This window comes from Plecotus auritus (genome assembly GCF_963455305.1).
Source record: "Plecotus auritus genome assembly, chromosome: 4".
Classification (NCBI taxonomy): Eukaryota; Metazoa; Chordata; class Mammalia; order Chiroptera; family Vespertilionidae; genus Plecotus; species Plecotus auritus.
Genome location: NC_137775.1, coordinates 64,811,828 through 64,836,306, shown reverse-complemented (window position 1 = coordinate 64,836,306; position 24,479 = coordinate 64,811,828). Strand labels below are relative to the sequence as shown.

Genomic DNA, 24,479 nt, shown 5'->3' with positions numbered 1-24,479 from the left:
TCAATGCAACTTTTTTAAAAAATGTATTTTTTATTGATTTCAGAGAGGAAGGGAGAGAGAGAAACATCATTGATGAGAATCACTGATTCGCTGCTTCCTGCACGGCCCACACTGAAGATCCAGCCCACAACCCGGGCAGGTGCCCTAAATTGGAATCCAACCTGGACCGCCTCGTTCATAGGTCGTTGCTCAACCACTCAGCCAAGCCCCTGGGCTCAATGCATCTCTTTCTAAGAGAAACGTCTCCAAGGCTTTTTTGTTTTTCTTCCAGGTCTGGATGCCACTTCCGGCGAACACGAGGGGGCGCACTCTTGGGGAGACGAGCTGGGTTTCCTTTCCGTTTGGGTGCCTGAAAGCTCCAGAGCACCAGGGCTCCCGCTGGAAGCTGGAAGCACTTTCCCCGCCACCTGCCCTCGGAGCCGGCTTTTCCCAACAAGCAGCCAAAAGGGGCTCTGGGGGCCAAGGGGGCGCCCCGGGAGCCTTGGGGTCCCGGGCGCTTTCTCACTGCCACTTCCCTGAGGGCAGGAGGCAGGGCAGCTGCTGTCTGTCAGTGCCCACGCCCGCCGCCTGGGCCGGCCCTCAGCCTCCTGCCGCCCCGGGATGGCGCAGAGCCCAGGTCCCAGCGCTTCCGACATCGGCTCCCCACTAAGGGCACCCACCCCCCGCTCCAGCAGCCCTGAAGGTAGGTGGGGACGCTCCGAGCACCCTCCCTCCCTCCCCCACGGCTGGCCTCGTGCTCCCTCGCCCTCGGTCCCACGTGCCATGGCGCCCTCTGCAGCTGTGTGTGGCCCCGCACACGCCTGGGGCTTATCTTCCCTTAATTATGCCCATCGCAGCCGCCCTGGAGAATCTGCAGTTACTGAAACATCGGCCCCCAAGTGTGTGGATTTCTCCGGTGTGCACCGCGTCCCTGAGCATGTCCAAGCCGGGCTTGACCGCCAAAATGGTTCCCGAGGCTCCCTGGGGAAGGAGAGGCCGTTTGTGGGGATGGCAAATCCATTCACCGAGCACCGGTTACGTGGGAGGAAATGGGAAGTGATGTAGGTGTCAAAGATGGGACCCGCACGGTCTCCTCATTCTAAGCTTTCAAAGACTTGGGTTAGAGATGGATGTATGGATACATTAGAAACATTCAGGATGGCATTGCATGAGAAGGACTCGATAAAATGCGGTGGACAGCGAAGCTTCCTGGAGAAGCTCGCACCTTCAGGAGGGGTAAGTACCAGATCTTTGAGGCAGAAGTGGGGAACACTTTACAGATGAAGGGATCGGCAAGAGTGAAAGCAAGAAGCCGGCGTGCATGGAACAAACTATGCTTTAGTGCAGGCGTCCTCAAACTACGGCCCGCGGGCCACATGCGGCCCGCCGAGGACATTTATCCGGCCCGCCGGGTGCCGCTGCCTGCCCTGCTTAGCAGTGGACTTGTCCTGGCCTCAGTGCGCATAGGAATTTGTTCACGGTTTTTTTTTAAACTATAGTCCGGCCCTCCAACGGTCTGAGGGACAGTGAACTGGCCCCCTGTTTAAAAAGTTTGAGGACCCCTGCTTTAGTGTGTCTGGCGTGAAGAGTCAGGAAATAAAACAGGAGTAGCGTGGATCGAATTATGAAAGGCTTTGAATAGCTTTATAGTCCGGAAGTACACAAATATTTTGGATATGAATTTCATTAGGATCCGTAGATTATAAAGAAGCGTTCTGTTTTTAATATGCATAAAATGCTCATAACGTAGAAAAAAAACAATAACGTGGACTCTGTTCATGAGTAGGATATATTTGTCACTAGCAATATTTGTGTCTAATTAATTATACACGTTTTTTGTTTGTATTGCCTTTTTTCTAATTAAATCAAGAGATTACCAGTGTATCGTGCGGCTTCAGTGAGACCTAGTCACTTGGCAGAGATTTGTGTGTTGCTATCCACTATTCTAATTGTTTTTATTTGGGGAGACTTACTTTAGTTGGATTTTAGATCAAGTGCAATAATTTGGAACTTGTATAATCTGGATGACTTTCAAAACAGGGAAATGGAACACAATTGACAAAATTCAGAGGTAAAATTTGGAAATGAAGATCAGGAGCACAAATTGATGACTTTGAGTATGGTTTTTATTCTTTTTTCATGAATGATGGCAGCAATACCAATATTTGGAACCAGGTTTCCAAAACCAGCATTTTGGAGGCCTTGTTAAAGTTTAGAAAATGTTACCTTAAATATGTTTTAGCATATATAAATATGTTTGGAGCCTGGTGGATATTGTAGTGAAGATCAGAGAGAATATTTCAGCTCTTTCAGAGCGTAGGTGTATGTCATATGTACAGTAAACTCTGCTGTGCAAAGACACTTGAAGCTGACGGTCAGTCACCATTTAATAGAGCCAGTTAAATCAGGTTTGGAGCATTTTTGAGGTAAACATATGACTGCACTGGGAGGCATGGATTGGAGGGACCTGAGGGATCAATCAGAAGGCTGATGCAGTCATAAAGACAAAAGACATTAATGGTTTGAGGCAAAAGTAGAGACACTGTATCAGTGACTTGGCGAACTGACAGGACTTGGTCTAGAGCCGTGGTTGGCAAACTGCGGCTCGCAAACCACATGCGGCTCTTTGGCCCCTTGCGTGTGGCTCTTCCACAAAATACCACGGCCTGGGTGAGTCTATTTTGAAGAAGTGGCGTTAGAAGAAGTTTAAGTTTAAAAAATTTGGCTCTCTAAAGAAATTTCAATCGTTGTACTGTTGATATTTGGCTCTGTTGACTAATGAGTTTGCCGACCACTGGTCTAGAGGATAATCAGCAGAGTAGTGCCCCTAAAGTCAGAGAGCAGAGTGTTTTAAACTGGAGGAGTGAGAAGTTGAAGGAGAATTTGCAAGCAGCTGTAAGGTTTGGCAATTCTATCATTTTCAACTTTGGAAGGAACAGTAAGCTTTGGTGGTGGAGGTGATTAGAGGTCTTTTTTGTTGTTTGTTTTACAGCTGGCAACAAGCTGAGCATGATTATATCTTGAGAGACAGAAGTCAGTACAGAAAAAGAGATTGAGAGAATAGAAAGGAGATGGTTGGTGGATAAGTTACAAAGAGTTTGTATTCAGGTAGTGTATATCCTTAGAACATAGCTCATGGTAAGGACAGGAAGATTTTGGCAGTTAGTGTTGAGTATATCACAGAATAACCAGAGCTTCCTTGGATGCTAGCAGAGTGCCCAGAATCCAACTTGCTTACCTATCCATTTATTTGTTAGGTCAGTCAACTAATTATTTTTTTCCAGAGCCCATCACATGTTAGTTATAGTGATTTCTGAACAGACAGGTAATGATAGCCATCCAACAACTAATTAAATAAGGAAAACAGTTACGGTTGTGATAACTGATGTGAAATAAAAGTATGGAATGTTGAGAGCATATGTATTAGAGGGAACTGACATGGTGTAAGGGTGTTAAGAAAATTTTTCACCAACTCAGCCATCCCTTCTCCATGCTGTCTCACTGTTAACATTTAATCCCTGGTTCTCTGTTCACTGTTGGGCTCAGCCTCCCCTCTTTTGAGCACTTGAAATTTATTATATCAGTGGGTTGGTGGGGTGGGAAAATTTTCAGGACCCAAGGCTTTGCAAGGATCTTTCTAAAGCCAGTTATTGCAGTATTATAGTGCCTAAGTATGAACTAAGTGGCCATTTAATTTTATTCATGCTACATTGACTCCCATTAGGGAAAGGCAAGGGTTTGGGGAATGGCAAATCAATAGTCAGCCGCAGCCACCTCTGACTTAGCTTCTTAACATCCTTTGAAGGAACCAGAACCAGCACGGATTCTGTCAGTTCTTATTAGTAATTTTAGTCAATGAAAGCTAGGTGTTTTTTTTTTTTCTTTCATTTTAAATTTTAATGCTCTCTGGGTCAAGTGATTGGGGAATAAGCATCCACTCCTGTTTCTATTTGCAGGGAAGAAAACATACTATTGCTGCTAGGATTTTGCATTTATATAGCACTTGAGTGTTGGCTAAGTGCTTTTACAATCAATTTTATTGTCAATGTAAAAGATAACCTAAAGTCACCCCTGTCAAAATTTGTTTGGTGTGATTCTGAGAAAAGGATCTTTTGAAGACTAGATATATAAGACAATGTGAACATCATCTGAAGGGAATTAGCTATTAATAGAAGACGTTATCCACCTGATACTTTTTGTTATCTGCCTTTACAATGAAAGAAGGAGAAGAAAAAACTTATAACAGTAGAAATACAACCATGCAGGAAGACAACCCCCTTTATGACTTGGTTTGTAACTAGGGCACCGAGGGAGGGATGTTTCACGAGTGACAATATGTGTTCCATAATGTATATCCTTAAAGCATTAGGTTTTATTTAGAGCAAGTGTTGGCAGACTTTCGGTACAGGGCCAGATAGAATATATTTCAGGCTTTGCATGCCATGCTCTTTCTGTAGCAACTATTCAGCTCTGATGTTGTAGCACTAAGGCAATGACAGACGGTACATAAATGAGTGGACTGGCTGTTACAATAAAACATGGTTTATAGAAGCAAGGGCACTGAGGTTTGGCCTGTGGGCCATAGTTTGCCGACGTCTGATCTATAGCACTTCTGAGATTCCTTTACTGAACAGAGGGTGTTTCATATTGTGCTGATTAATAGTCAGCTGAAATCTCTGTGAAGGCCGAGGCTTGTCTTGTTGATTATTGTATCCCTGTGTCTATCAGAGTGCCTGACAAGTAGGAGACAATTAAACATATTTTTAAAATAAAGGATATCTGATGGACAATTTTTGACAAAGGTAGGTGAGATGGTTCTATTTCCAGATTTCCTGGTCCTATAATGTGTATTCTGTGATACTACTGTATTGGACTTGAGTGCTTAGTTCAGAGAACAAATCCAGAGGGATGCCCGAGGAATGAAAAAGAGCTGGTGCTGTGCAATGATAGTAAAGAACATAGGTCTGGGACTCTCCATCAGTAAAAGCGCATACAGTATTATATCCTTGGGAAGGGGCCTGAGAGAGAATATATTCCAATCTCTTACCCAGCCTAGGGCTTTCCGTGTTTGCCCTTTTCTATGTGGCTTTGCTAACATTTATGCTAAATATCTTCCTTTTGGCCCTCCAGATCTTCTCCATACCCCTTCCTCCTGCAGGGTCACGCCAGTCCTGCTCTCTCCACAGTCATAACGATGATCTGGTAGAATGAGAAGTCCAGCTGCAGTCAGGTGGTCCCCTCCTCACCACGCTCTCTCCCCCAGGGCTGGTAACGGTGCCCTCCGCTCGTCCCTTTAGACCGAGGGCTTCCCCCAGGTGAAGGATGCCCCTGCCCCACTGCTGTTATTACTGGGCCCGGGACATTGTGCTACCCCTTTGGATTGCCCACACTTAGAATAGTCTCTTTATTAAACTCCTCACATTATCCGCATTGAGGTACAATTAGCTTTCTGCCTGGACCCTGACGGATCCAGTATTCTTACCACTTGTTTCAAAGACACCTGTTGTTTGTTACTTTTAACTCCTACAAAGTCAGTGACTATGGTTTCTATTTCTTATAATCACAGGATATCAGCTGAAAGACCATCTGGAAGGTGATCCATTTAATTTTTTCTGTTTAGAGTTTGGGTACATTCTGCTCCATCCCTATCATATCTCTCTGTACTTGAACACCTTATACAACAGGGAACTCACTACTAAAACTCTCCTCTTTAGACACATCTGACTAATAGAATATATATATACAACTTGCAACCACTGTCCTTGTCTCTTGGGGTTTCATGGAACAAATCCAATTTATATTTCATTCCTCTGTTCTTCAGGCAGCAGGTTTTGAGTTCATTTACCTCTCTGTTTATAAGTGGGCTGCTTAGAATAGAACCTCTTTTTCCATGTGTATTTCTGATCATGCTGAGTTGGGCATAAGCATGATAACTTTACCTAGAAGCCTTACTACCCGCAGTGAATGAATATGAGAAGGATCAACACCTCCTCTTTCCTTGCCTTGCAAATGTAGGGGGGAACTGTTATCCACCCCCACTCTGTACTCCGCACATCTGCTGGGTTAAGTATCACATCATATGAACAGTTGTCTTTACTGATGGTTTAATTTTTTCCCTACTCTAGGATTTATCTATAGTTAAAGGTCATCTATCAGGAGAGTAAAGTAGTTTAGAAATTGCAGATCTTTAGAAGGCTGGCTGCTATCCTGTTTCATTTTGCTTTCCCTCAACTATCAAAAGTATGCTAACCATCCTTTTATTACTTAAGGAGGCAGTATTTAAAGTATTTTTCTCAACTATTTATTTAGGTTTAAAATCTGAATAGCAGATATCAGCATACTTATAGATTTTTAGTATTTTGTTCCTTTTCTTTCTGGACATTTACTCTGTGCTTATGCCCATTTCTGTACCTCTTGTATTTTGAAATTTAACAAAATAGTATATTGAAATGCAATATTTTATGGTTGATAGTCAAATTGACTTTAAAGAAATGTTCTGAAGTAGGTTCTTAAGTATACTGTTCATTTAAGTCAATTTTTATAATGAAACTCCAATTTATTTTTTAACAGGCCTCTGAAATATCTGTCAGGTTCTTTAATTCTTCCTTCTGATTTATTCAGTGAGCTCATTCCCCATTTCATTTTTTATTAGATGGCTTTCACCATGGCAGAACTCCAGAAAATAAATCCTCTTGTATTTAGTGTGTGCTTTGGTTTAATCTGGATGAATAAAAGAATGAAAACAACCCATTAGAAAGTAGTTTTGACTGTTGGAGAGAGAGATGTGACTTTCTTAATCTTTAATATAATTGTTTGGAGATATATTTCAGAGGCTGTGCCGTTTCCTATGCCTTCCTTCTATTGCATGATTAAATAACAAGACAAAACATATTTGTGATCCTTTTCAAATTCTACAAAATGGGTTTTACAATAGCTGATTGCATGTGATCCATTTCTTGTTATCTCTTGGAAGAGTGGTAGGCGAAAACTACTTTCTTTCTCTTCTGAACTGTTTGTTTACTTTACCTAAAGCTCTATTATTCATGTATTAGTTTGTATTTTATTTATTTTCTTTTTTTCTCTGCCTTCCCCTGGATGCAAAGCTCCTTAGGGAAGGGTTATCCTTATATCCACTGCCTGGCACAATGATGCTGAACGTTTGTTGGTAGAATATCACTTTATCATAACATTCTGCCTTTCTATAATAGAGTATAAAACACTTATGTAGCTCTCAAGAAGTTGCTGCTTCCTAAAAAATATATTTATGTTATAAATGTGTGTTTTAAATAACTCACTCTTGTAAAGGTTGTTGTGTTTTTTAATTTAAAAAAATCAGCCGCTATCCATCAGCTATCATATATTTGATAATTATAAGCACTGTTTTATCTATTTAAACAATAGGTCTTTACAATTACATACATTTCCAATGAATTCTCATCAGAATCAGTTTTCCAAAACCCAAATTGTAATACTTTAAATGTAGTATGCATGCAAGTAACTATAGCATAATGGTGGATAGCAAATGAAGCACTCATTACAGCTCAAAGACCCCAGCAGTACATTTCATATTACATTGCTCATGTAAAAATCTTTAGTAGTAAGTAGTAGACAAACTCAAGTTTTGCAGTATATTTTAAAAAATATGAGTACTCTGTAAGATCAGTGAGAAAGGCACTGATTCAAACTAATGGCAGGAACCTGGCTTCTTGAATTATGAATGTGCTTACCTCATTTTCATCTCTCATTGATAAAAAGCCGGGTTCAGCAAAGAATTAAGGCAATGACTTCAGAGAATAGTTCCAATGGTCTTAGTAAATATTTTATCAGCATTATTTTGGACATTATGTACTTTACAGTACTTTTAGTATCTGTTTCTGACTGGGGTCCATCACTTCACCAACCTAATAGTGGAACCATATCCATTTCTTTCCTCAGCTTCTCTCCTTCTTTCCAATCTGGCAGCAAGCCCTGACATTTCAGACATCTCTCAGAGCTTCCTGTTCTGTGTGCGCACTTTAAGCACCCTGGCCTCCTTCTCCTTCCAGCCCTTCTTTACTGTGTGGTGTTAGTAGTCCCTTAGCTCCATCCTACCCACATGAAAACTCTTCCTAAAACACCACTGGATCATTTCACTCATCCACTCAGAAGACAACACCTGTTTCCAGCCATCTACTGCAGTAAATTCAAAGTCCTCTGACAGGCTTTCAAGATTTCAACTTCTCTCTACTATATTATTTTCCTTTATTCCCTAAAATATCTTATTCTTTAGTTAAGGAGATCCATGCGCTCTCCCACAAATACTCATGCCATTTATCTGTTACCTGCTTTAACTGTCCATCCCATCGGAAGTGATCTTTTGCCCCCTCCTTGCCTCTGACTTCTACTCATTCTTCAGATCTTCCAGGGCTGTTCCAGAGGTCATTTCTCCTGCTTTCACATCAGCCCACATGAGTCTCTTTCCCTGAGCTCTTCATAGATTTATAGTAAGACCTATGTGGACGCACATGCTTTGGAGACAGTTGGCCTGGGATTGAATCATAGCCACATACTAGTCTCAAGTGGACCAAGCATTGTGTTATTTACTATGTGTCTGATATTGTTCACAGAGGTCACATGCTTTAACTAATTTTATCTCCTCAGTAACTTTATAAGTTAAGTACTATTTTGATTCCCATTTTAGACGGACAGTCTTAGACACAAAGAGGTTGAGTAACCTGTCTAGGTCACACAGCTAGTAAGGAGCTAGCATGCTTGGCTCCTGGACCTGCTTTCTTAGTCCTTATGCTATTCTTGCCTCTTCAAGGCACATTTGAAATGATTTGTGATGGTGACTTTTAGGATTAATTGACATGCAGTATTATTCTTTCCTGTCTCACTGGGAGTCTTTGGGAAGAAACATCCCTCATTTAATAGAGCTTTTGGTGTTAGTGGGCCTGAATGTGTGTGTATGTGTGCATGTGTGTGCCTGAGCTTCTGTGGTGATAAGCTGAGATGGGCATCAAGGTTGGCACAAGGCAACCAAAGGGCAGTTCATGGAGGCCCAGTCTATGAAGGTTACACGTTACCCTACCCCTAAGCCTGAGATCTGTATTGTAGAAAGAACACAGGCAGAAAGATGAATATTAAAAACAAAACACGGTTCCACCACTTGTTAACTAGGTATCCTTGAGGAGGCTACCATCTCTGAACTTTAATTTCCATAGATCTAAAGATACTAAATTCTAACTCACAGAATTATTAAGTGAGATAATTCAATGAAGTGTGAATGTAAAGTTAATGCATGGTGTCCAAGAGATGTTAATGTTTTCCTTTGAGGCTCTATGGCTTTTGTCATCCCTGCTGATGCCTTTCCTTTTGTCTGTGTAACCAAGCAGGCCATCATTTCCTTCACTTTGCCTGTCTTCCCTTATGTACTATCTTCTTCATGAAGCTTTCCATGATCCCTTAGCTGCAATTAATCTTTCCTGTCTGTGAATTATTTCACTTCCAACCCTTTAGCATACTCATTCATGTATAATACTAGTGGTCCAGTGCACAAATTCATGCACATTGAAAGGAAATTAATTAGAAGAAATACTTTAATATCACTCTTTGCCCTTTATAATAGAAGTGTCGACTAAACTCATGATCAACAATGACAGATTGAAACACACACGTGCGATTGGCACCAGTGAGAGCTTTATATGTATTGCGCATGTGTGAGTCAATTTAGCCTTTTATATATATATATAGAATAAACTTGCTTAATTAGACCTGCTTTCTGATGTATCTAAACTTTTTCCAGCCCAGTGTAGCACCCCAACTTCTCTTTCAGGTAATTGTCAGCAACACAGCAGTAAATATCAACACGAAGCAGATTATTATTTTAGATCACACAGGGAGAACAAAGGGTAAAATATTTAACTGCAGCAGTGTTTGACTATATTCTGTGCAGTGAGAAAACCTGAAGTCATTTTCAAGGTCCACCATTTCTTACTTCTTTTCAGTTGGGTCAAGTTTCTAAACTTTCTAAATCTCCATTTTCCAGCTAATGAAAAGAAAATAGGATTCCACTGAGTCTTCTATCTACCTACTCCAGGACTTCTGTGAGGATCAAAGGAGATGAGGCACGGGAAAATGCTTCACAGACATTTGGTTAAAGTGTGAAATATTTGCACCTGGCTATAAAGCAAGTCGTGTTCCTGGGCTAAAGAAACTGCAAGGAGGCTAGTCGTTGCTAGGGGGAAGAAGCCAGGTGTTTCTACGTGAGGTCATTACCCGGCGCCCACAGTGACTCTTTCCAGGCTGGCCATGGGGTCTTGGCAGCATTGGCTGCGATTTGGTGGGGTATTGCTCCAGGGTGGTGGTGGGCCCTGTGTCCCACTTGGGGGAAGCCGAGTGTTGCTTTGTCGGCCAGGTCCACGCTGCTGTCTCTCTGTAAATGGCAAGTGTGCATCACGGCAGCTCCTGCATTGAGCGTCTGTCCCCTGGTAGTCAGTGCACGTCTTCGCGACCAGTCGGACAGTGGGAAGGACACTTAGCATATTAGCCTTTTAATCTTTCCCACTGAGCCCAGTGCTAGAAATGATGAAAGATGAAAGCAGAGTCTATGCCTCTGCAGAGCTCACTTGCTGTCTAATAGGGGAGAGAGAGCCCCACATGGCCATTGGTTCTACCTTGTGGGAAGAATGGTTCCAGATTGCTGTGGAAATGCAGTTCATCGAGCCAGGGTGAGGAATTAAGGAGGGGTGAATCTAGAAGACTTCACATGGTCAATTAAACTGGCCTGTGGGGTGAGTGGAGAGTCTGCAGGCAGGGGATTGGGAGAAGGGTGTTTCTGTCAGGGAGTCAACAACCTGGATAAAGGCTCACAATTATGAGAGTGGGTGGTTTGTTCCAATAGCAACAAGTGTACTCTGTGGCTAGATTGTCTGTGGGCAGTGGAGAGAAGTGAAGCCAGAGTGGTAGCAGTGTTTTTGTTTCTCAATAGAATCAATTGTGTGTATACAGATCTGACTTTAAAAAGAGATTTAATTGTTCTCTATTATGTCATCTGAGCCAACACTGAGACTTGACTGTTAATAACTTAACACAGTCTCAGGTGACATTAAGAGAAAGGTTCAAGGACTATAACTAGGTTCATTGCTGAATTGGAGGTTTAGTGCTGGGTGTCACTCTGAAGAGGGATTTTGACAAATCAGAGAATAATCAGAGTTGTCTGCCATAATGAAAAAAGGCTCAATTATTATAATTTTAGGGGAAATGGGTATGGGGAATTTTATGGGTGGGGTTGGGAAGTGGGGAGGGAGAGCATGGTGGCTCACTTACAATCCTTAGAGAGTGATTTGACAGAGTGGATCTTATGCTCTTTTACTTTCAAGGTTGGACATGGGATTAATGAGCAGAAGTTATTAGAGTGTCTGGAAGGAGTTTCTAAGAACAAATCATTAGGTAATCAAATTTTCAATACTGTAATGTCTGTGGAGACTTTAGACTCCTGATTCTGTCATTGGGTGACAGACTAGATTACCTCTTCTAACACCAAGCTCTTAAAAATCCATGACATATATTCAACTTAGTTTTGGTGCTAAATAAATGTTGTTATACTTGAAATCTATTAAAATAGATTATCTGTTCCAAAATATGGTAATTTAATGTATCCACATGATGGACAATACAGAAAGAAAAAAGGTTTTCGAATCAAGTTTGGATCTTTATTTCTTACTATGTGATTTTGAGCAAGTTATTCCCTGAACCCCTATTTGCACATTCATAAAGAGTGCATAATAGCAGTTATGTCATAGGGTTATTGGAGGATCAAATATGATGATGGACATAAATCCATATATGTATTATTGTATCATACAAATACTGGTATTGAAAGTAATTTTTTCCTGTCCTATAATGTATCATGCTATGACCTCCTGAAAGCATTGAGCACCCTATAGCAGAAATAAAATATAGTGACATCGCCTGCACTTTTTCTAAAGTGAAGGCTTTCTTCTATCATTCAGGTTCATTCTTGAATGTCTCCCAATGAATAATAAATATCAGTTTATCCGGAATAACAAAAGAGTGATGACAAATCTACCTAAAATTGTATCTCATTCCCCACCATCTAGAAGCATCTTCAGATTCCAGCATGCAGATGCACCTTTCTATGGTTATTTCTCTTTCATTTTCTATTAATATAGACACACATACATAAAATACTTGACCGTGATTAGAAATATCTGGAATCATTTTGCTTATTGAGAAATAATTTAAAAGTAACTGTGGGCTTTCCAGCTTAGCTCCCTAATTTCAAAATAAAAAGTGTATGTGTGTATGTATATGTATATATACATACTCATGTATGCCTGAATACTAGGGTATACAAACACATTAAATACAGGTGCAGATTGTTAGGTATTCTTTCTCATGCTGAAAGACTTAAAATTTTTAATAGTTGTTTCAATTAAGAAAATGTTGAATTTTCTTTCATGATTTTTAAATTGTGCTTCAGATGTTTAAAAGATGAACTTTTTTGCATATTTCCTGATAACAGAGACATAATATGAAATAATTAGGCTAGGATGCTGACTGTTTAAGTGTTTATTATTATTATTATTATTATTGTTAGTATCATCATTTTGTAATTTACTATGCTGTAAGAATTCTGCTTTGAGGATATTGAACTACTGAGTAAAAGTAAAAACAGAGAAAGAGAAACAAATATATACACATGCTCACAAATACACATATCTGTAGAATCTAAACTTTACTGAGCTTTTACTATGTGCTTGGCACCATGTTAAGTCCTTTACATTGTTTTTTTTTTTCATTTAATCCTCACCATAGCCCCTATGAGATAGGTTCTATTATTTTTATTACTTTTCATATAAGCAAACTAAGGTTTATAAAGGTCAAGTGTACAAATCTTATGAGTGGTAGAGACTGCATTTTAACTAAGCTGTTTGCCTTCACAGCTGCAGCATTTAACTGCCACACTACACTGCCGGGTGCTTGTGTAATCACAGACCCAGCCTTCGAAAAGATATCGGTCAGTCTGTGTAGCCTTCACTGCAGTGAAGTGCTGAAATCTGTTTTCTTCTCATACTGATGGCCATTCAGCCTCTGCTTGAGTAATTCTAGTAATTGGAGTTTTATAACTTGACATGACAGCACATTTCATTGTCGGACAGCTGCTATCACTGGATATCTTATTCATCTCTGTGTTGGAAGTGTGTCTCTGTAATTTCCATGTATTGGTTAATTCTGCCTTCTAGAGAAATATTGAACACCTCTCTCCCTCTTCTGTCTGGCAGCCTTTCAAATGTGGTTCTCCTCCAGGTCTTCTCTTTCTTCAGCAGTTCCACATGAAGTCTCCAGACCCATCACTGTTACAGTCACCCTTCAGGACAGTCTGGTTTAATCTGTCATTCCTGACAAGTTGCAGGACACAGAATTGGGCACAGCAGCGTGGCAGTAGGTGCAGTGGAAAAAAACTAGGCTGAGCTGTGAGACAGAGGTTAAGGTGTGAGCATTACTGCTTACTGTGTTGCATTGGGCAAGTGGAAACATAGCTGAACCTCAGACCCTCGTCTATAACATGGACATAATAACTACCCTCATATACAGCTTTACTATGGGGGTCAAATAAGATGGTGCTGGGGAAAGTGCTCTTTGGACCACAGCTCCTGCCTCAGGCCTGTCAGCTTCCCTCTCCTTGGCCTTCACTTTCCACTCTTCCTCATCAGCCTAATGTGCTCCATCACCTCTCTTTGCATCTTTGCTCAAAAGTCATCTGCTCATTGAGGCCTTTCTTGATTACTGTATTTAAAATTGCATCCAGTCCCTTCTCTCTCCATCTTACCTGAATTAGTTTTTTCAGCTGTTTATCACGATTTGTATACAAATATTTATTTTGCAACTCCCCCAACTAGATAATGTGAGCTCAACAATTCATCTATTTCTATTACTGCTATATTCTGGACATAGCTAGTGACCAAAAAATACTTTTTGGGTAAGTGAATGAATTATCATCATGTTTATGTTTCAGATGTGGTCTACTATCAAAAAGTACAGTGAGATGCTTCCCAGTTTTTTGAACAGAAGAAAGATACAGCTGGGAAATTTATGAATTGTTCCTTTTTATATTTCAGATTCATAAATTAATTGGTCAGTTAATTTCCTTGTGCTGCAAGGCTGTTTTCTGGCGGAATTGTTATCTGAGTAGGATTCCTGGAATGAAATATTAGAATTCTCAAGTTAAAAAATATTACTGAAAATGAAAAAAAAATATATAGTTCATCACTGGCTTTAATTTCTAATGACTTAAGATCACAGTTTGGTGAGTAATGTTTTATTTTAAAGTAACAACAAATAATTGAACTTCCTGTTTATGTGCTCACTGTAACTATTCATCATCTAGATTTCTGATTTGACAGTGTCACTACAAGACTTTTGTCTCAGCGTGATCGCAGCCCCAGCTAGTTGGCTATTTCTGTGTAATGGTTTTTTGGAGTTAGTATGAAGGGGATTTAACACAGCCGTGGAGGCAGAAATGCCAGTGTATTTGGGCTGTACAAGTAGAAGGTTAAGTTGGGCCAGAAGGGTCCTGGGATCTCAGCTTGTCTCCTAGCATGAACAGAGCCTAAGAAACATGTTACCTGCCTAGATAGGGTTCTCAGGGTTGGGTTAGGAACAACTTCATCTACTTGAAGGGGATTGAGGGTTTAAGATTACTGGGGGTTCAGAGAGTGCCAAATTTCTATACCAACTGCTGTCTTTTGTGGTTTCATGACTTGCACATTGAGCTAGCTGGCTGCCCTGTCTTAATGGACTAAAACAGCTGAAGTCAGCAGAACATCTGATTATAACAGGTGGTCTGTCTCCTGGCAGGCAGAAGAGGGAAGACTTTGTGCAGAGCAAAAATGTGTCTTGGGATATAGGGAAAAAATTAAAGGATATACTTTCCTTACCCAAGAGAGGTGACTCTAGACCTATGAATTATTGACACATGCTTTTTTGTTGTTAATGTTTGCACGTCTACTCAGATCAAATAATGCTGTCAGCAGCTAGTGCTGTGTCAAACTGTTCTAAATTTAAATCTGCAGGATCGTGTTTGGTCAGAGTGCCTGAAAGATCCCACAGCTGCTTATTTAAACTTATTTTTAATTTGCTTTAAAATGTATTTAATCACGAAGGAGCTTTCAACAGAATGTTATAAATATATCATTGCTAAATAACAAAGTCTTGCAAATATACTTGACATGGGAGAATAGTGTTTTGGGAAAGGGGGGATAATATATGTTTTAGAAGAAACTGTGTTTGTAGTAGATGTGTGAAAGTGAGTTTATGATTTTATAAAATATATTGGAATTAAACGAAATAATTTCACTAGGGACATCACTGATACCAGGTCAGTGTAAACTTTAATAACAGCAATTATGATGGAAGATTTTGTTAAGTAAACAATTACCCTTGTCTAGAAAAGTGAACATTTGGGCACAGAATAGCTAATTGTTTTTCTAGTTATACCAGAACTGCATTTGGATTCAAGCTTACTAATTGGGTGTCAAGGAAGACATTGATCGATATAATGTTTAAACCGGTGGTCGGCAAACTGCGACTCGCGAGCCACATGCGGCTCACGAGCCGCGGTTTGCCACCCTGTTAACAAATGAGTTTGTCGATCACTGCTAGGGAAAAACACTTAAAAAATTTTTAATAATGTACTAATGTCTTTAACCTGAAGTCAAAACTTCTGGGTAAGGGTAATGCCTTACACAGTGCTTGGCAAACTCATTGGTCAACAGAGCGGCAAACCGCTGGCTCTCATTAGTCAACAGAGCGGCAGACCTCTGGCTCGCGAGCCGCATGTGGCTCTCGAGCCGCAGTTTGCCGACCACTGGGTTAAACTAATAAAATTGGGTAGGAAAGCAAAAAATTAGAAATTATGTGGTTCCAAGACTCATTTCTTCCCTTCAAATAAATTGTAGTGTAATAGCATAGCTGTAATAGTACTACGGTAGTACTTGCAGTGATAAAAATAAACAATTCTTGAGTGGATTCAGCAGGCACTATACATGCTTTCCAACCATGATTCACTTTGTCTTTAAACCAATTTTATGAGAATGTTACTGCTTAACACATAGTTATACACTGATTTTTTTACTGTGTGGGACATCTGCACATCCTAAACCTTATGTTGTTCAAGGGTCAACTATATTATTTTTCATTTTTTGCATAAAGTGGGATATAATTACTCTCTCATTTAGCTGACAAAGGGCAGAGCTGGGTTCCGCCTGCAGGCCTGCCATTTGAAAATCTGGGCTTTAGTCCCTCTGCTATCCAATTCAGGTGGGAATATACCTACTTATTTAGATTTATTTGCAGGTGTTAGTGGAGGAGTGAAGAAGGGGAAGATGACATAATCTCTGACCCTTATAGCCTTTGATCCCCAAGGAAGTTAATCCTAACAGAAAGGAAAGACAAAAACAGATCATTATTAAGAGCCAGAATTAATGGTTAGGAGATGAGTTCTCCACCATTTGTTGGAAAAAGGGAAAATCACAAGGGTCTGAAATAGTTGAGGAAGACTTCCTGAACGAGGTAGACTTTGTATTATGCCTTAAGTGCTGATTAAGTTTTTTGCCACAACACATGTATCCTTTAGTATTCAGGTTCTAATAAGAATTCTATGAACAGCACCCTAATAGGATTCTAGCCTTGTTTGTCTCCAAAGGGGACTTTAGACACTTTAAAAATGTAGTTCAAATATATATATATACTTTCAGTATTGCAATTCATTTCTGAAAGTAAATATGTTATTGCTTATCTCTTCTAAAATGTGGAAGTAGATAATATTAGCTTATTCACAGTGTATTCTGTATAGACATGAAATAAAGAGTTCAGAGCAGTGTTTTGGAAGAACTGGAAGATAGTGTTCTGCTCTAAGAGAGAGCAGTGCTTTAAAAAGATAACGTTCTACATTTCATGGTATCACCCACAGTAAATGCTTCCTTCCTTTAGCAGTTGGGCTGGGCTTGACTAATTATATTAATTATATGAATTCTTTATTCAGATCTTACCGTTGGGCTCTTGTTTTTAAGATCATTCAGTCATTCCAACAGAAAATAAAATATTTAAGCCGAAACCGGTTTGGCTCAGTGGATAGAGCGTCGGCCTGCGGACTGAAAGGTCCCGGTTTCGATTCCGGTCAAGGGCATGTACCTTGGTTGCGGGCACATCCTCAGTGGGAGGTGTGCAAGAGGCAGCTGATCGATGTTTCTCTCTCATCGATGTTTCTAACTCTCTATCCCTCTCCCTTCCTCTCTGTGAAATATCAATAAAATATATTTAAAAAAAAAATAAAATAAAATAAAATATTTAAGATACATACATATTATGACTTTTTAAGACATACAAAAAAGTCATAGTATATAATAAAGAGCTAATATGCTAATTAGACCGAACAGCGGAACGACCATCAGGACGACCTTTAGGATGAAGCCGAGGCTGTGAGGGCCGAGTCCCTTGCACGAATTTCATGCATTGGCCTCTAGTAAAGAATAATACAACAAATACCAGTGCACTCAACTTCCAGCTCAAAGAACTAGATATTTGCAAGGCAGAAGGAACCCTTTTTCTTTCTGATTTTACCCCTCCTTCCCCTGCAGAAGTAATCACATTGCTAAGTTTGGAATGTATCACCCCATGCATTTCTTTGTACTTTTGTACATATGTTTATATTATTAAGCAATATATATTAAGAGCCAGAATTAATACTCTTTATAGTATTTACTAGAGGCCTGGTGCACAAAATTCATGCATAGGGGGGTGTCCCTCAGCCTGGCCTGCACCCTCTCCAATTTGGGACCCCTTAGGGGATGTCAGCCTGCCAGGATCGGGCCTAAACTGGCAGTTGGACATCCCTCTCATAATCCGGTACTGCTGGCTACTAACCACTTGTCTGCCTGCCTGCCTGCCTGATCGCCCCCAACTACCCTCCCCTGCCAGACTGATGGCCCCCAATTGCCCTCCTCTGCAGGCTTGGTCGCCCCCAACTGCCCTCCCTTGCCAGCCTTGTCACCCCCAAGCACCCTTCCCTGCATGCCTGGTTGCCCCCAATTACCCTCCCCTGCTGGCTATCAGTATGGGCATGATCGCCCCCCACAACTGCCCTCCCCTTCTGGCCATCTTGTGGTGGCCATCTTGTGGCAGCCATCTTGTGACTATGTGGGGTTGGCCATCCTGTTGTGGCCAACTTGTGATGACGTGGGGTGGCCATCCTGTGGCGACCATCTTGTGACAACATGGGGGCAGCCATCTTATGACGACATGGGGGTGGCCATCTTGTGGCGGCCATCTTGTGACAACATGGGGGCAGCCATCTTGTGACAACATGGGGGCAGCCATCTTATGACGACATGGGGGTGGCCATCTTGTGGCGGCCATCTTGTGGTGACGTGGGGGTGGCCATCTTGTGGTGATGTGGGGGCGGCCATCTTGTTACAACATCACGTCGGCCATCTTGTTAAAACATCATGTCGGCCATCTTGTAACAACATCACGTGACGCCACCTAGGCTTTTATTATATAGGATATCAAATTATATGCATTTTTAATTCTTATTTTTTTCTTTTAACTGTGAAACAATTAACTTTTATTGCTTAATAGTATTTGATTGCATAAATATACCACAATTTATTTAGCTTCTATTAACCGATATTTAGATTTATAATTTTTATTACAGACAATGAAATTGTGAACAGTTTTGAACATGTCTCTGTATATATTGTGACAGTCTTTCATATGTCTGAGACCATTTTCTTACCTTTTCTGTGGCTTGCTTGTTCATCTCTTCTGCTCATTTTTTCAAGTAGATCATCTTTCCTTTTTTGATTTATAGATACTCTTCAGATGTTTGAATATTCACCCCCCCCCCTTTTTTTTTACCACATGTTGAAAATATCTTTGCCTAGACTTTGGCTTACCTTTTTACTTTTGTGTGGTGTCTTTTGAAGAACAGACTTAAAATTTTAATGTAAAATTTGTCATTCTCTTCCCTTTATAACATACAGTATACCATATGTTCCTTGTGGAAGAAGTCTTCCATATTGAGGGAATAAAATTTAAAAGTATACTTTAAAGCTAAAGATGAAAATAACAAGCATGACCATTTTCTTAAGAATTGATGGTCAAAATTGGCTCACATGCAGTTAACGTATTTTTTGTCAGCACCAGTTTACTCAAAAGAGGTTATTGTGAGATGAACAATGAAACTGCTTCAAATATGAGAGTCTTCCATTGTTCATTTTATTCTTGTTTTCAAGCTGAAAGTCATTCAATCTTCTGAAAGAGATATTGTTTCCAGGAACAGAGTATGGTAGTGGTTCTCTAATTTTACTCCTTAGACCAGTGGTGGGCAAACCACGGCTGTGGCTCGCGAGCCACGGTTTGCCGCTCTGTTGACTAATGAGTTTGCCAACCACTGCCTTAGACCAACAACACCAGTGTTACCTGGGAACATGTAAGAAGTTCAAATTATGGGGCCAACTCCAGACCTATTAAAGCAGAACCTCTGGTGGTGGAGCCTAGGAATCTGTGTTTCAAGCCCTCCAGGTGATTCCAAGGCAGGCTCAAGTGTGAGAACTGCTGAAACAGGATAAAGGATGAGGAAGCACTATTTCTGTTGGGTTTTTTGGTTTTTTTTTGACAGCTGTGTGCTCTGCGTTTGTGAAGAGACACATTTCCATGGATTGCCTTTCCATCTAGGCCTTTTCTGGCCTTTCTTTCTCAAATATTTTGCCCACAACAGTAGCCACATGTGGTCAAAGTGAAGCACAAGGGGATAACTTTGTCTAGCCTTTCCTCACGTATTTCCTTTAAAAGATTTGCCCTTGTTACTTGCTGTTAGGTGGAAAAGCATTGGAACCACTGGCCATCACATAGTTTGCTTTCACACATGCACAAATCAGTAGCCAAAATTTTGAGGGAACTCCTATGCGGATTTCCAGAGCTCTTTCTCTGTACAGTTCCCTTCTGTATGGTACTCTACCTGATGAAGTCTTATATCTCTGGCCTCTCTGAATTCTAATCTCAGTCTTCTTTTTATGTATATACTAGACTCCTGGTGCATGAAATTCGTGCACGGATAGGGTCCCTAGGCCTGGCTGGCAATCAGGGCTGATCGAGGCCTTCTGGCTGCTGGTCAGGGCCTCCCTTTCCTCACTGCCAGCTGCCAGCCAGGGTCTTCCTTAGTTCCGTACCACCCCCTGGTGGTCAGCGCATGTCATAGCAAGTGATTGGTTTCCTGGTCAACGGCCAAGGGGACATTTAGCATATTAGCCTTTTATCCTATCTAATAAAAGAGTAATATGCAAATTGACCATCACTCCAACACACAAGATGGCTGCCCCCATGTGGTCAAAGATGGCTGCCCCCATGTGGACACAAGGTGGCCGCCACAAGATGGCCAGCAGGGGAGGGCAGTTGTGGGTGATCAGGCCAGCAGGGAAGGACAGTTGGGAGGGACCAGGCCTGCAGGGGAGGGCAGTTGGGGGGGGACCAGGCTGTCAGGGGAAGGCAGTTGGGAGGGGCCAAGGTCTGCAGGGAAGGGCAGTTGGGGGGGACCAGGCCTACAGGGAGGGCAGTTGGAGGGACCCAGGCCTGCAGGGGAGGGCAGTTAGGGGTGACCAGGCTGGCAGAGAAGGGCAGTTGGGGGGACCCAGGCCTGCAGGGGAGGGCAGTTGGGGGGGACCCAGGCCTGCAGGGGAGGGCAGTTGGGGGGGACCAAGGCCTGCAAGGGAGGGCAGTTGGGGGGACCCAGGCCTGTAGGTGAGGGCAGTTCGGGGGAACCAGGTCGGCAGGGGAGGGCAGTTGGGAGGACCAGGCCTGTAGGAGAGGGCAGTTGGGGCGACCAGGCTGGCAGGGGAGGACAGTTAAGGGCAGTCGGGCCAGCAGGGGAGCAGTTAGGCGTCAATCAGGCTGGCAGGGGAGTGGTTAGGGGGTGATCAGGCTGGCAGGCAGAAGCGGTTAGGGGCAGGCAGCAGGCCGGTAGGTGAGCCAGCAGTCCTGGATTGTGAGAAGGATGTCTGACTGCCCGTTTAGGCCCGATCCCACTAGGATCGGGCCTAAATGGGCAGTCGAACATCCCTCGAGGGGTTCCAGATTGGAGAGGGTGCAGGCTGAGCTGAGGGACACCACCCGCCTCCCCCCCCATGCACAAATTTCGTGCACCGGGCCTCTAGTATATATAGACAAATACAGGATGTCCCAAAAAGAGTATATACATTTTAACAGCTGATAGCTCAGTTTAAAAATAAATGTATTTTAATACACATTGCTTTATAATTATTCAAAGTGTGTGTACACATTTTTTGGGACACTTTATTTATTTATTTATAGAGAGGAAAGGAGAGACAGAGAAACATCAATTTGTTGCTCCACTTATTTATGCATTCTTTGGTTGATTCTTGTATGTGCCCTGACCCCGGACTGAACCCACAACCTTGGCATATTAGACAATGCTCTAACCAACTGAGCTAGTCAGCCAGGGCCCCAATCTCAGTCTTCTTAGTTCACTGAGATAGTCAGGCTTTATTGGGTTCCACCTCCTTGCTATGGCCTGGAAACTGCCTTCAGGCAATAGGTCTGTACAGTGTGATACTTAGCTTATTTTTGTCCCTTCTCTAGGGAATTTTAGTCCTGCACTGCTTTCTGTCCAATGTTTGAAAACTGTTGGTTTTACATATTATATTTTGCTTTTATTTAAGGTGAATTGTAAATATGGTCCTTTTTTAAAATAAAATCTTTATTGTTGAAAGTATTACTTATGTCCCTTTTTCCCCTCCATTGCCCTCTCCCACCTTCCCCCTGCCCCCAAGCCTTCACCACCCACTGTCTGTGTCTATGGGTTAAACTCCATCTTTGCTAGAAACCCTCTATTTTATTGTAAAATTTACATACAATGAAATGGAAAATATTAAGTGTACCATTGATGGCCCTGACTAAATTAACATACCAGTGTATCTCAGCCCTTCACTCTTTTTACCCCTCCCCAACTCCTAGGTGAAAGTTATTCTAACAAGTGATTAGTTTGTTCTACAATGTCATTTTAATGGAAACTTGGAATATGCACACTTTTGTGTATTTATTATTCACTTGATATAATGTTTTGCAATTCATTCATGGTATTGAATGTGTTAGTAGTTCATTCCTTTTTGTTGAGTAGTATGTCATTGTATGGATATACTGAAATTTGTTTATTCATCCTGTTGTTGAAAAACACATGGGTTAGTTCTAGTTTGGGGCCATTTTGATTAAAGTTGCTATGAAAATTCTTATACAAGTCTTTTTTTAAGTCACAAGTTGGCAACAGCACTATATTTTTTCTTTTCAACATCCTGTTCTGCAGCTGCTTTGGTGTTTTTTGTTTGTTTGTTTGTTTTTTTGCCTGGATGTCAAAGAGCCTGGCAGTGGCACGGGGCATGTGAAGATTGGCAAAAGGCTGAAGTTCTCCTCCTCTTCCTCTGTGATGACCCTGGCTTTCTCCTTCTTGTAGACATTCGGTATGGTCATGACAGGTCCTGTCAGCTGGGTGACCAACCTGAGTTCTTTAGAACTGACTCCCTTCTTGGAGGCCAAGGCTTCCTGGGGAAGAGCATGAGCTTGTAGAGGTACTTCTTCAGCCATTGCATGTTGGCCTACAGGGACTTCTTGGACTTCTCCACCTCCTCCAATGCATCAAGATCCCAGTGGTCCCAGGCATATGTTTGTGGATGCCAGCCACCCTTAACTCCTCCAAGCTGAAGCCCCTGCTGGGTTGCACTTTGGTGTGGTACCTCTTCTTGGGACATCTCACTATGTGGCTGGATGGGTCCCAATACAGGGTGCAGGGCAGTGCCATGTGCTTTGAATTTGGCTTGCTGGGCCTTGCATCTTTGGATTCTGAGTGCCATCTGGTTAAACCATGTGGTAACGCACTGCTGCCAGTTTTTGTGGAAGTGGGACTTTAGGGTCTGCTTTTTCAGCCTTATTGGCGGGAGAACAGCCACCAGAAAGCCTTTTTGTGACATATATTTTTATATTTCTTGAGTAAATAAATGAGTGGATTTCCTAGGCTATATTTGTTCAAATATAAGAAACTGTGAAACCTTTTCCAAAAATGGTTGTCATTTTACAGTTCCACCACCGATGTGAGAGTCCCAGTTGCATTCACATCTTTCTTAATTTTAGCTCTTTTTGTGGGTGTGAAGTGGTGTATCACTGTGATTTTAATGTGTTTCTCTAATAACTAATAATGTTGAAACCTTTTTATACAGGGGCAGGCAAAATTAGGTTAATTATAATAATAAAGACAATAATCAATAAATAATAGTACAAGAATATGCATACTCACAATTATAAACCTACTTTTGCCCACCCCTGTATAGTTACTGACTTTTTATAGCTTCTTTTATGACATATATGTGTATGTATATATATATATATATATATATATATATATATATATATATATATATTATATATGTGTGTGTTTTGAGCATTTTTTAGTTGGGTTGTTTGTCTTTTTTTTTTTTTAATGATTTGTAGAAGTTCTTTACATAGTTGTATCCAAGTCCTTTGTCAGAGTCAGAGAGTGAACATTTCCTTCCAGTTCATTGTTTGCCTTTTTATTAGTGTTTTGATGACGTTATTTAGCAGACTGAACTTTCCTGGTCTAATTTATCAGTTTTTCTCTAATGATTAGTGCTTTTTTTGACTTTGATGAATAATCTTTCCTGTGCCTTATTTCATCCTGTTTTTACATTTAGGTTTTAGGTCTGTGATTCAGCAAAATGTAATTTTTTGGGTAAGATTAGAATAGATGACAGAGTTCATTTTTTCTCATATATTTAACTAATTGTTTTAGCACTGTTTGTTAAAAAGACTTTACTTTCCCAATTTCCATGATGTCTTTGTCGAAAATGAGTTGACTGTAAAAATGTGGACCTAGTTCTAAACTTGCTGTTTTGTTTCATTGCTCTGTCTTTATTGTAATACCACATTGTCTTGATTGCTTGGTTTGTCTGTATTGTGTATTGCAGTTAAGCAGTGTGGTTTTTCCGGTTTTGTTTTGTTTTTCAGGATTATTTTGGCTATTGTAGTTTTTTACAGTTTTGGTATAAAATTTAGAATTTATCAAGTTCTAAAAATAAAGTTGATTGGAATTTTGATTAGAATTGTGTATATAGTTCAATTTGAGGAGAATCAAGATCTTAAATCTCCCAATCCATGAACACAGTATATCTCTCTAATTTATTTAGGTCTTTAATTTATTGAACAATGTTTTATAGTTTTCCAGGTCCAAGTCCTTCACATCTACTGTCAAATTCTTAATTATTTTGCTTTTTAAAAATTTGAACTTAAATGGATTTTGTGTAGACATAATCAATTTTTACATATTGAACTTGTTTCCTGAGCCTTAGCTAAATTCACGCATAAATTTTAGTAGTTGTTTGTTTTAAGATTCCTTAGAGTTTTCTATAGGCATT

General features: G+C 40.9%; 1 protein-coding gene across 1 annotated transcript in view; it reads left to right on the top strand.

The window, feature by feature from the left end:
• Nucleotides 1-600: 600 nt before the first annotated feature.
• Nucleotides 601-24,479, top strand: part of MEI4 (meiotic double-stranded break formation protein 4) — a gene marked incomplete at both ends in the record, with an annotated part of 182,831 nt that continues 158,952 nt past the window's right edge. The window contains one exon of the mRNA XM_080664558.1: nt 601-682. Within this exon, the coding sequence (XP_080520684.1) occupies nt 601-682 (82 nt within the window). The remainder of the gene's footprint in view (nt 683-24,479) is intronic.